Genomic DNA, 12777 nt, shown 5'->3' on the forward strand with positions numbered 1-12777 from the left:
AGGCCTAGGATGTTGGGACTCGATCAGCAAACGAGTACACCTTGGAGTGTCTTTTTTATCTGGTTAATTATCCCTTCTTTTTCAAAGGCAGATAATTTTCTAGGTTTTTCACTCACTTTTTGACCCAAAGTCGGGGTGACGGTTTGAAGGTTGAGCCTCTAACACATCGAATCGATGTATATTACCATACTACATCACACAAAAAATTTCGAGAATTTGGTTAGGTCTACGTAGTCATTTTTAAATTTTTTAGATTCCCCGCAGGTCAAAATTTGCAAATAAAATTATATTTAAATTGTAATAAGTGTAGTCTAGAGAAGTTGTATGGGGTATGAGTAATCAAAATTACACCTCTCACCCTCAACTTTCTACCATGACACACTTTGAGGTGTTAAAAATGTGTTTTTAACCCTCAAAACCCACTTTCCTAAGTTTAGTGGGAAATTTGGCAATTAATTAAGCCAGAAATTAAATAAATGGAAAAAAAATAAATAACCACACATACTAAATGTTGTGGAAATGAGGTGGAAAATTATGGGGGAGTAAAAGTGAAGTCTCAAGGTGATGTGGACTCCTAAAATCAAGGAAAGGACATGTGCTCAAATAAAATCGAATTTCTGGCATTAAAAGAGAAAGTTGCTTACTTGGAAATTCGAATTTGTGAAGTTAATGCACATCTGGGAGGATTTGGGAGAATATTTGGTGGAGATTTTTGTGGGAAATTGTCCCCACATGGGTCACCACCCATATACACTTGTCATTCTATCATAAAATTCGAATTTGGCACATAAGGGAAGAAGAAATAATGTCCACTTGCCAAAATTTTATTTTTACACTTGGCATTGGAGCTCCATTCAACAAATTCGAATTTCTCTTTGGGATTGTCACCTCATGCCACTTGTTTAATCACTTCTACATTGGAATTGACTCCAATGCCATTTGTCATTGTCATTCTTCATTGGGATTTGCTCCCAACTCTCTATATAATAGAGCCATGGGCTATCATATTGTATCATAGAACGAGCTATTGGGCTTACGGAGACTCTGCTGGATTTTGTATTCATCTTTCATATAATAAAAGAGACCTTGGGGTACTATTGTGTTCGTGATCTCCTTCCATTTTTGAGGCGATGTTATTTCAATTGTTGTGCTTTACATTTCTACATGTATGTTGGATTATGCTAGTTATCATTTTGCCACTTGTTTGGATTAACATATGCAAGCTATCTTGTATGGTTTTTGGGTTACAGAAATACTCTAGGAAGAGAAGCACTAGAATATTTTTGTGAAATCTCTAGCCTTCTCCTCCATTGTATAATTGCATCCCTTATGATCGCTGACATCTTTTCCAAGTGTGTAGAGATCTTTAGATTTGGTTGAAGGATTTACTTGAGCATGGGGTAGCTCTCCAATAGACGATCTAACTCCCAAGATCAAGAATAGAAGGACCCAATCGGTTTGCCTCAAGGATCTCATCAAACGATTTTGAAAGGAGTTTCCTTTCCTCTACCTTACTAAGATCACATAAATTTAAATTAAATATTTTTCTTGATCAATATCTTGTGCTTTCAAGGATTTTATTTGCTACCTAGAGCATTGTTTTAACTAGACAAGTATGGAGTTCCACTTGCATGTCTTGATCTAGTTCTTGTACACTAATTGTAGATTATCATTTTGACTCTATCATGTCATCTTTGTATCCATTTCAAGATTACTTTGCTTTCAGTTTTTGAAGCATTCTACTTTTGTTTCAAGCAAAATACAATTTCATTTCTTAAAGAGCAAATACTTGGAAGGCACTGGTTGTTTATGTATTTCATGCTTATCTTATGATGGTTATTGCTCATATCAATTTTTGCTTATAAATCTTAAAAAAAATAATCTATTTAACTCTAACAATTCTCCTAAAACTCACATCTCTTTTTAACTTAACTTTTCATTAGGGACCACCCCCCTTAGCTAACCTAGGAGATAGCTTAAACGGAGAGAGAAGGGATTTAGTGTGACAACCCCTTCTCTTAGTCTCCTGCCACCAACCACATCTTGTGGCGTTGAAAGTTTTTCTCACTAACTTGTAGGTAGGTGTAGGCGGCAAGGGTCAACAGCTCCAATTGTGAGCTTTTAGGTTTTGTCATCTAGTCATAAAAGTCAAAGTGAGTCAATGTCATGTATAAAGGACCCTTCTTGGGCATGTTACATTTGTATATGAGTCGATGAAAGAGTCTAATAGCCCTCCAAGACCAAGCAAAAGTATCTTCTTCATGTCGGCTACAAAATGAAATAAAAGATCTTCATCAAAGGACATGTCGGCTCATCCTCTCTCAAATCGGCTTATTATCACTGGCAAACCACTATAAATAGGCAGCTCGGCCTCATTTCAGAGAAAAGATTTCGGTGATCATCAAGTCTACAATTCGGTCAAGGTCTAAGGCAGAAAAGGAGTGTGAAGATCTCATAAGAAGTCTCTCTATCCAAGCGAAGGAGGAAAACTAGAAGAAGATTTGTTTGGGACTATTTTAGGGCTAATCTCCACTCACACGTGCGAGGAAAGAAGAGGGTCACTGCTGCAGAAAAGGGTCAAAGATCTCCTTGCTATGCTAAAGGCCTAATCAAGGAGTATTCAAGAAGCTGAATTGAAGAAGAAAGCCTTCCAATCCAAGCAAAGGAGATGAAGAGGTTAGATCACCATATGTGTTACAACTAGGGCTGAAATAAAGTGCAGGTCTGAAGCAGAAGAAAGTTGAAATGGAAGAATCGCCGAGAAGAAGGAAGAAGCAAGAGGGTTGATTATCGTTGACTCAGGGAAGAAGGACTCATCAAATAAGCTTTGTGTCTTGGTCTTGGACTAGAAAATAGGTCAAGGGTCTTGGTCTTGGTCTTGGTATTTGTCAATTGAAATCTCTACGAGAAGAAGAAATTGTTCGAGTTTTCCTCTCAAGTGGGAGAGGTCTTGGCTCTGGTTGATAGCCTACATTCTGTGTCTCTTGAGTCTTGTCTCTTTATGATTTATGCATTGGTAAATTTTGATGAAGAAGAACACTAATAATCTAAGTAAAAGAATATCCTAATCTAAAAAGTAAAAAGCACTCGCAAGCAGTTACTAATAGAAGAGAAATCACTTAATCTTGTTGCCTTAGATTTCTCAATAAGCATGCCATACATCTCCCTGTCTACCATGAAGAGCCTAGCCATGCCATACATCTACCTGTTTGTCATTAGGAGCCTAGCCATGCCATACATCTCCCTGTTTTCCATAAAGAGTCTACCCATGTCATACATCTCCATGTCTGCCATTAGGATCCTAGCCATGCCATATATCTCCCTGTCTACCATGAGGAGTCTGCCCATGCACACATCTCCTGTCTTCCATTAGGAGCCTAGCCATGCCATACATCTCCCTGTCTGCCATGAAGACCCTACCCATGCCATACATCTCCTTGTCTGCCATGAAGAGCTTACCCGTGCCATACACAGTGTTTTAAAAACCGGTAAAAAAACAAGGTTTAACCCACCTCTTGGCCAAAAAATCGCATAAACCAATCTTAACAAGCCAGTTTAGGACGGAACCAGCGGGTTTATGGTCAAACCTGCCAGTTCCGTCCTAAGTTGACCGGTTCACTGCCAAGGTTGCGGAAAACCCACATAGCGCAGTTTAGGAAGGTTCCAGGGTGTTTGGGAGGGAAAATAAGGGTTTTTCCCTCCAAAAACACCCTCTCCAAGCCTTTAAAAGGAGCTCACCCCCCTCATTTGCCTCACACATCTTATTTGGAGTTTTTGTGAGTTTGAATGGGAGCTTGGAGAGTGTTGAGTTTTTGTTGGAGTAGTGGAACAGCAGAGAGTTTGAGCTAAGTAATAGTCATCATGCCTTCAAAAGCTAAGGATATTGCATGGGCTCATTGTGATATGATTGATGGCAAAATGATCTACAAATATTGCCAAAAATCTATTGGAGGGGGTATTAATAGGTTCAAGCAACACTTGGTTGGGATAGGAGGCAATGTAAAGCCATGTGAAGCACAAAATGAAGTAATAGGGCATATTAGGGCAAAATACCTTCAAAAGTTTGAGACTCAAGTCACTGAACCAATAGAGAAGTTTGTGACTCAAGCAATCGCAAAGTTCGGGAGTCGAGACTCAACCAACTGAGTTTGATCATGATGACTCATGAGAAGTTTCAAGCGATAATGTTGATCACTATTATCATATATGTAGACTTGTAGTAGGCCTATGGTCCCATAGTTTGTAGACTTTGTTTTTGCACTCTAGAGGCCATTTAGAGCCTCATTGATTATATATTTTGTTGTTGATATGTATTGCACTTGGTTCCATTTTGATATATTCACCTTTACATGGTATATATATGAGCAAAATTTGCATATTTTGTGTCTATTGGTTTGGAATCATGGTTTCAAATCTTAAAAATAGTTTTTTTCATTAAAAATTAATTATTTAATGTATTTTTTTAAAGACTGGTTAATTTAGACATGATCAGTCTCGATTTGATCAGTTCTGATTTGAAACCCGATTTTTTAGGTGGATCGGTCTAGTCACCAGTTCCGATTTTTAAAACTATGGCCATACATCTCCATGCATGCCATGAAGAGCCTAGCCATATCATAAGACACTGTCTAGCCTCCACGTATTGTCATATAGACTATCATAGCCATACAAATCCAAGTTGTTATCGTTGGTATATGTATATACACAAGTCACCAAGCCACTGCAATATGTAATCAAGTCATTGTAAAAATCCAAATTTCAAAACAAGATGTAGCTACAAGGGGTCGATCTAAGTCATAGAGAGGAAGGGATGCCATAATAATAATTTGTATATATAATTGTGAATCAATGTTATTGATATAAGATGCTTATCGCAAAGGAATGATGCCTCGATTAATCGATATAGAGTTGCAGTAATGTGAGACATGGTTACAGTGAAGTGAGACCATCCGAGATCATCTTCTTGCTAGATTGATGTGAATTACAGCTCGAGAGGACATACCAGAGATCGAGATATTATAGTCATACCAGAGATCGGTCAAGCGATGTCATGTCAAAGATTCAGTGCCATGCTTACCAGAGCTATGTGATGCCATGCCATGAAAAGTCAACAGGCCTGTGTTAGAGATCATGCGATATTCCTATAGCCGGATGCGAGCCATGCGAAGTCAATAGACCCAACCAAATTTCAGAGATAGTCGATTCACCCTCTTAGTCTCAATATTCAACCTCCCATATTAATGTCAATATATAGGTACTTAACCATGTGGCAAAATTATATCTTAAGGTGAACCGACATGATGGAGGGAAAACATAAACTTAAATTTAATTTTATATATACTTTCCCACATAAATATTAATAATAATTTAATTTTTCCATTTTTTAGGGTAGGATGGGCTTGAATTAGAGCAAAGTGGAAATTCGTCCCTAGATGCCCAAATTTCAACACTCCCTCTCAGCTAGGGAGGAATTTCATTCGCATCATAGGTCTCATCTCATCATATCTCGACTTAATTTCCTTTGATTATCAACTTAACAATCTCAATCTAATAGAAGAATAAGAAGAAGAATCATGGGGAAACATCTGGCTTCCATCCTATATCCAATAATCAGTATGGTCATCTAAAATAGAATCATCATCGTCATCAAGTCATATTTCGTCTTGACTCATCTCGCTCATCTCCATCTGTTGAACAATCTTGAATCTGAAAAATGAGACATCATAGGGGAGCCTAACTCACCCCACAGCAACATTGAAGAGCTCAGCTCAATCTGGAACAACATCAAGGAACCCCGCTCAATCTGGAACCACATCGGGGAGCCCAGCTCAACTCGGAAAATATGTCAACGGGGAGCCAATGCTACCACCTAGAATCAAATGAGAATGAGGAAGGTTCTATGGGACACTCTCACCTCATGTCAGTGACAATGGGGAAGGTCCTATGGAACACTCTCACCACAAGTCATATCACATAAGGGAGCATCCAACTACCACCCTATATCAAGCAATAGGCGAGATACCACTTACCAAGCAAGGATCACAACCATCCTATTGTGCAATCAATGGGCGAGATACCACTTGTTATACAAGGTAAGGATCACAGATTCACACCCATCATATTGCTTGTTGTTCTTCCCAACAATGAGCCTTAAGATTCATGTGGTCAAACACGTACATCACAATTCGAGGTTGGGTGAGATACTAAACTTACCAAAGGTGAGGATCACACACCCCCAAGCCTCCTCAACCCGTTGGCCAAACAAGAAGGGACAATCCCAACAAGCTCGGCTTGTGGGTATGATGCCAACTATGGGATACTTTGCTAGACCAAGATAGGGGGAGATACTTGACTTGTCAAAACGAACAAGGATCATGCACACCCTATGGGTGACAACAGTGAAGATACCTGACCTACTATAAGAGTAGGGATCATGCACACCTATTGTCTAGAGTTCCCTCAACCCCAGGAGTTCTTCAGCTCAATTCCTCACCCTGGGAGCTCAGACAAGGGGGAAGAGCTAGCTCAGTGCCCTCGATCAACCCAAACCCTCACAGAGGAGGGTCACATCCACCAATCCATGTTGCTCTCGGAAGATTAGAAATAGAAACATATCAAAGTGTTCATATCTAGTATCGGCTCAAACAACTCATTGAAGAGTACCAAGAGCAACAGTACTTTGTTTTTCCTATTCATTAAGACATCGAACGTTAGAGAAAATACATGTCATAAAGAAAAAAATGTCATATTCACCCTTTTTTCCTCTCATACAAGGAAGCAGCAAACCACAAGCCTAAGATTGTCTCATACAACAACATAATCTCAGTCCACAAATATGTCCCTGTCTCAGATATATATGATCAGACTTTGTCTAGCTCAAAGTGCATACAAGAATCCATCTAATTGATTTCTTATAACAGGATCCACCAAATTTAACAATAATAAAGCATGTCACAAAAGCACTTCTATATGAGAGGTGGAACCTGATACTGCATGGGGTAAACCAATCATGTCAACAAAGAATTGTTAGCTCAATAATCACAAACAACATCAGATGTTCTTTGTTTCATTCTGCAATTATGGGACTTTTAATCATCCACCACAAATAAATAGTAGGTGATGGGATCTCATCAAGGATCTCTCCCTATGAATAAGGAGCTTCTTCACTCATCATCAATCAAAATATCAACCTTGCAACATCTGAATACCTAATTTATAATACTTGTTTTCCATTGGCATTTGTAACACATGCATACTATAGATGCTTTGTTAATTTATATATATGCTCCAACTTCCTTTTTCCTACCCCAGCTTCTTCCTATACTCCTATACTATCTCTCCTTTCCTGCATCACTTAGTGTCTAGATGATCCTTAAGAAGGATCTGCTCATCACCACTTCATTAGGAACTTAGAAGTATTAAAATACTCAAATATGCAAGAAGGCTAAGCAATAATCAAAATGATAAATTTAAAACGAGAGTAGTGTCATAACAAAATAAGTTTAGAAGGTTCTTATCTTTAATGAGGATTGAAGGAAGAGATCAACTCCTTCTTGATCTTGTCACCAAGAGTTTACAGAAGAAATGCAACCATTTGCAAAATCATTGTTCCAAGTCCCTTCTTAATCATAAGGTGCCATAGGTCATTAACAAACATCAACAAAGGAGGAGATGCCTTAACAGCCTATCCAAACATATTGTCCCCTGAAGTGAATCTAGGATTATACTGAATCTGGCACAAGTGCTTGTACTTATCAAGCTAGGGTTTTGAGACTTCAGGCTTTCAACATCTCCAAGCAATGCTTTAAGGTTTCTACTAAACCCTAATCTTATGCTATCTACCAAGCCCTAACAAGGGTGCCTAGGGTTTCCTTCAAACCCTAGGATTCTTTTAGGTCTCTAGCATCTTTACTTGCTCAACAGTGTCTTCATAGGGGTGATATCCATGACTTTTCTTCAACCTAGCTTTGATACCATGTTAATTTTCTTGGGGTTGTGTAGTTCTTTGCTTTTAACAATTGCATTACATCTTTTACACATAGAATTCAAGCCACAACATTATAACATCATAATAACAATAGCAATTGTGTAGAAAGAACAATAACATCAATATTGTAATGGAACATAAAGAACAAAGGAAGAAAAGCATGCAGACATAATGACACCAAGATTGGTCGAAGACTAGGGCAAAACCCCACCAGGGGGAGAACCCAGAATTCAATTCTTCTTCTTCTATTAGATATTCATCAATTGATCAACTGAGATATAAAGCACAACAAGATACATCAACAAGCTTCCTATGGCCAACCTAAGTTAGTTCACAACTACATTTGTGAACTGACATTTGATAACCTAAGAAAGCTTCTTCTATACCATTGTTACAAGAAACAAAATCATCATCAAGCATTATTAACTCTATTGGGCTATATCAAGTAGATCATGTTGTCAAGGATATGAGCCATCCATCACATGTATGCCATGCCATGCCATACATCTCCCTGTCTGCCATGAAGAGCCTAGCCATGCCATACATCTTCTTGTCTGCCATGAAGAGCCTAGTTACGCCATACATCTCCCTATCTGCCATGAAGAGCCTAGCCATGCCATACATCTCCCTGTCTTCCATTAGGAGCCTAGCCATGCCATACATCTCCTTGTCTGGCATGAAGAGTCTACCCATGTCATACATCTCCATGTCTGCCATTAGGAGCCTAGCCATGCCATACATCTCTTTGTCTGCCATGAAGATTCTGCCCATGCCATACATCTCCCTATTTGCCATTAGGAGCCTACCATGCCATACATCTCCCTGTTTGCCATGAAGAGCCTACCCATGCCATACAGCTCCATGTCTGCCAATGAAGAGCCAAGCCATATCATAAGACATTGTCTAGCCTCCACGATACTGTCATATAGACTATCATAGCCATACAAATCCAAGTTGTTGTTATTTGTTTCTTCCAGAAGAGAGGGCACCAGAAAAGGAATAGTTTGAAATTCCATGCAATTTGAATCCTTAAGGAGATGGATTTTCTTATACTCCAACCTTTTACTCAACCCACATGCTCTAATTACTAAGGAAGGTGAACTTCCCCACCAACCACTTGCATATGATAATTTCTAGTTGGGGTCTTTAACAAGGCACATGGTAAAAAGTTGAAGCTATGAGACTAAGGCAAATCAAGATTATTTGTCAACCCCCTGAACCCCCTTTCCCCTCCCCGTCTAATGGATTCATAGCCCCTCGCATGCTCTTCCTTGACCAACCTGAGACCTTTATATTAATTTTTAAATGATATTTACATTTATTGAGATTACCATGGCAAGTATACCTCATGGTACATAAAAGCATATTAATCAAAAATGCATGCCTAGACATTCACTAATAAGGCCTTGGCCTTGAACTCCTCACTAGGCATTCATATAAGATATTTACATCTTTTATATGGGATCATTCATGAGACTTGATTCTTTTCATTACAAAACTTGGCACAAAATTCAATCCAGTACAATATGAAGGGTCAAAACCAAGGTATTAAAAATACATTCTTTCTCTTTTTCATCTAATAGGTCCAATCTCCATCTCATAATTCCAATCATACCTCCAGACTAATGCCAATGAAAGGTATTTTACTTTGGTTGCTTTGTGATAGGAAAGAGAATATATAGCATGCCCTAGATGTGGACCCAATAATGTCCAATGTTCTTATGTCATTAGAAAGAGCACTTGCAAGTAGATTTGTAGCCAAGGCAGGCCTAATTAGTTATGCTTTGATATCACATTTATAGTCTATAATGGTTAAATTTATAAAAAATGAAATGGTGTAACAAATTCACATTTAAATCATATAGATCAAAATTACCAAGGAATTCAAAAGGGAGATTTATTCAATTTCATCTATCCACAACTTCTAAGTAGTCTTTGATGTTGAAGCTTTACATGTATAAAGGTATTGAATTCTAACTCCTAAGCATATTGGAACAAATAAGCGTGGAAGATAAGGACACCAAATTATCTGGATTGGATCATTATATTATTTGTCATCCATCTTGATGCGTTCGAAGTGGAAAAATTGGAGGAATCAGCATGCAAGTCCATTTTCACCAACATGTCCTAGTTTGGAGAAGTGGGGTCCAAAACCTTCCAGAGGCATTTTGAGGCATTAAATGAGTTTTTAAATGAAGTTTTAAAAACTCTCTTGCAGAATACCCATTGGCACCATTGTACACTAAAAGACCTTTCCAACAATGCGAGAAAGGCATGAACCAGAGTCCGTGTGCAAAAGTTATGCCTCTCAAAAGTTGATTTTCTCATTTAATCACCATGATTCCAAAGGATGCCATGTTGTTGAGAATTTAATAGGGCAATGATTATGATTAATTCTCTTTACTTGATAACTGCTTGTGGTTCCTTTTTACTTATTAACTTTGTTCCTTATTATTATATGTGTGAAGCATCAAATAGCTACCAAAACAAAAAGCACAATGACACAATATATAGGCTGCAAGCCAGGGCAAAAACCTCTCCTCTTGAGAGGAAAACCCTTAAATCTCTTCTCTTCCTTATAGATTCTTCAATTGACGAATTCCAAGACCTTAAGACTGAGACCAATACCCTCCAAGACCAAGACCAACCTCTTTGAGTGATGTGCCAACTTCGATCTAGTCAAACCCAGTCAAATCTCTTCCAGTAGCACCTTCTCGACCTTCTGCTGCAAGATTTTTCGGCCTCCTACTACAGATCTGAAATTTCGGCCCCCAGTAACTGTTGTTGCCACACATGGGAACTTTGATCTTCTTGTAGAGCCCTCCTCTGACCTTCGCTTGCCTTTCCCTGACCTCTAGAGCTTGAGAGAGACCCTTGGTAGCCTTCGCTTGACCTCCTTGCCTCCTTTCCTCCAAGATCGAACTTGTGGAAGGATGCCCTAGGTCAGCGCAAAAACCCTAGTCTTCTCTAGCACGTGTGAGAGAGAAAGATAGCCCAAACACAAAAACTTCTTCGTCCTTCTTCTCCTTCACTACCTCTTCCTTCTTCTTCCTTTGCTAGAATGAGAGATGAGTGAGTGTCTTCAAGGAGGACGAGTCCTCTTCTATATATAGGCTTCTTCAAGGGTGGACGTGGCTCTTCCTTTAGGCCAACTTGCCAGTTGCCAAGCCGACTTGGTCTTGGAGGGTATTCTGACACTTTTAAAGACAAAAATATTTTTCTTTACAAGTTACAATGTGCCCAATGGGGTCTTCAACTTATGACAATGACTCTTTTGACTTCTTGACCTAGGAAAAACCCTAGAAGCACTCAATGGGTGCTTGACCTATAAAATAAAAGTCTTTGAGCATGAAACCCATGCTCCAAAAACAACAATAATAATTTTCTTTTATTTCATAATTTACAAAAATCAAAGATACATTTCATATTTATGAAGACCGAACCTAGTTACACATTTTTCAACACATGTCAGCCCCTATTACTCATGCAAAAGGGGCTAGCCAAGTGCGGACTATGAAGAAGACTCTAGAAGGGTCAAAGTTGTAACTCCAATTGAGAGTTGAATGAGTCAAACCTAACCCCTAATTGGCTATTGAGCTACGTTATAATCGTGCCACTAGGAAAAAAAGGGGTTCCATTCTATTCGATTGTATATTATTCCATATTAGAAAAGAGAAAACAGGATTGGAAGTTAGAGAGCATAACAAAGGGGGCTAGTGCACAAGTCTCAAGTAACTCCATAGAGAGTGCCATCTACTTTGTACTTGCATTATTTCTGTACCAGACAAAAGAAAGCAAAGTAGTCTCACCTTCCAACTGGGTTTTCTCCCATAAGGGTTTCCCAAAGCAAATCTTCATGTTCATTGTGATTGGTATGTGATTGTATTTGTTGTTTTCTATTTTCTGCATTTTATCTATTTCATGAATAAGCCAAAAATCAGTGATTAAAAAATCTGGAATCTAAGCTTCACAGTATAGATTTCAGTTTATTTTATTGCAGATCTGTTGTGACGAACTGTCCAGTGGAATATCCACAACAGTTCACAGATCACCAAATGGAAATAAAACATACAAAAATACCAAAAGAGGATATCTATCAAATGAAGTTCAATATAGTACAAGTACAATTTCAAATGAACAATTAAATCTCACTTTTATCACTCTCTGATTCGCCACTTGCTTTGCTTTTCGTTGCAGTAAATTTAGCCTGTAATGAACAATGAAAACCCAAACACTTGTGAGTTCAATAGTCAGTGCATTCCCAATTTCAATATTGATAAATCTTGAATCAAGATTTCACATTATACAAGGTAAAATGTGTTTCTCATTGAGTATCAAGAGAACAGTCACTGGTTTAACTACGGCACTCAGATTTAACAATCTGGCTAATGAACTTTACGAACTTCACACTTATAATATATATATATCAAACTCTGTCTCACATCCATACCCTAATTCTCTAAAGTTTCAAATTTCCTAACACGATTATCTTGAAAGGTAACAAGGGGCATACAGTCTCTTTGATACTTTTTGGAGGTTCAGGAGTCAAAAGTTCTGTAGATTTCTTCACACTAACCGCTGCACTAACTGGTAATGTTGATTTTTTCTCAATGTTCTCAGGTACAGGACTTGTCCATTGATGTCTAAGCCTACTTTGGGCTTTCTGCAAATAGGAGATATATACAACGTTCATAGGCTGAAGTATGGAAATAACAGTCTTAGCAGAAGTATTAATACAAATTCACGAGCTGAAGAGGAATGGACCACCATGATGAACCATTAAAAGAAAT

The 12777-nt window shown here is 38.4% G+C and overlaps 1 protein-coding gene across 5 annotated transcripts in view; it reads right to left on the bottom strand.

Annotated features, from left to right (window-relative positions):
• The window catches only part of LOC149234872 (uncharacterized), a 408823-nt gene that overhangs the window by 96366 nt on the left and 299680 nt on the right, over positions 1-12777 (bottom strand). For 2 of the 5 annotated variants that reach the window (XM_089371981.1, XM_089371984.1), the window contains exons 5-6: positions 12501-12650; positions 12140-12194 (exon numbers count right to left, since the gene is read on the bottom strand). The exons of 1 other annotated variant lie outside the window; for it this stretch is intronic. In XM_089371981.1, the coding sequence (XP_089228107.1) occupies positions 12140-12194; positions 12501-12650 (205 nt within the window). The remainder of the gene's footprint in view (positions 1-12139; positions 12195-12500; positions 12651-12777) is intronic. 2 more of the 5 variants (XM_089371982.1, XM_089371983.1) reach the window with 2 other exon arrangements.

The sequence above is a fragment of the Pinus tabuliformis genome, chromosome 8 (assembly GCF_031772625.1).
Source record: "Pinus tabuliformis cultivar Carrire ecotype Pingquan chromosome 8, CPIR1, whole genome shotgun sequence".
NCBI classification, from domain to species: Eukaryota; Viridiplantae; Streptophyta; class Pinopsida; order Pinales; family Pinaceae; genus Pinus; species Pinus tabuliformis.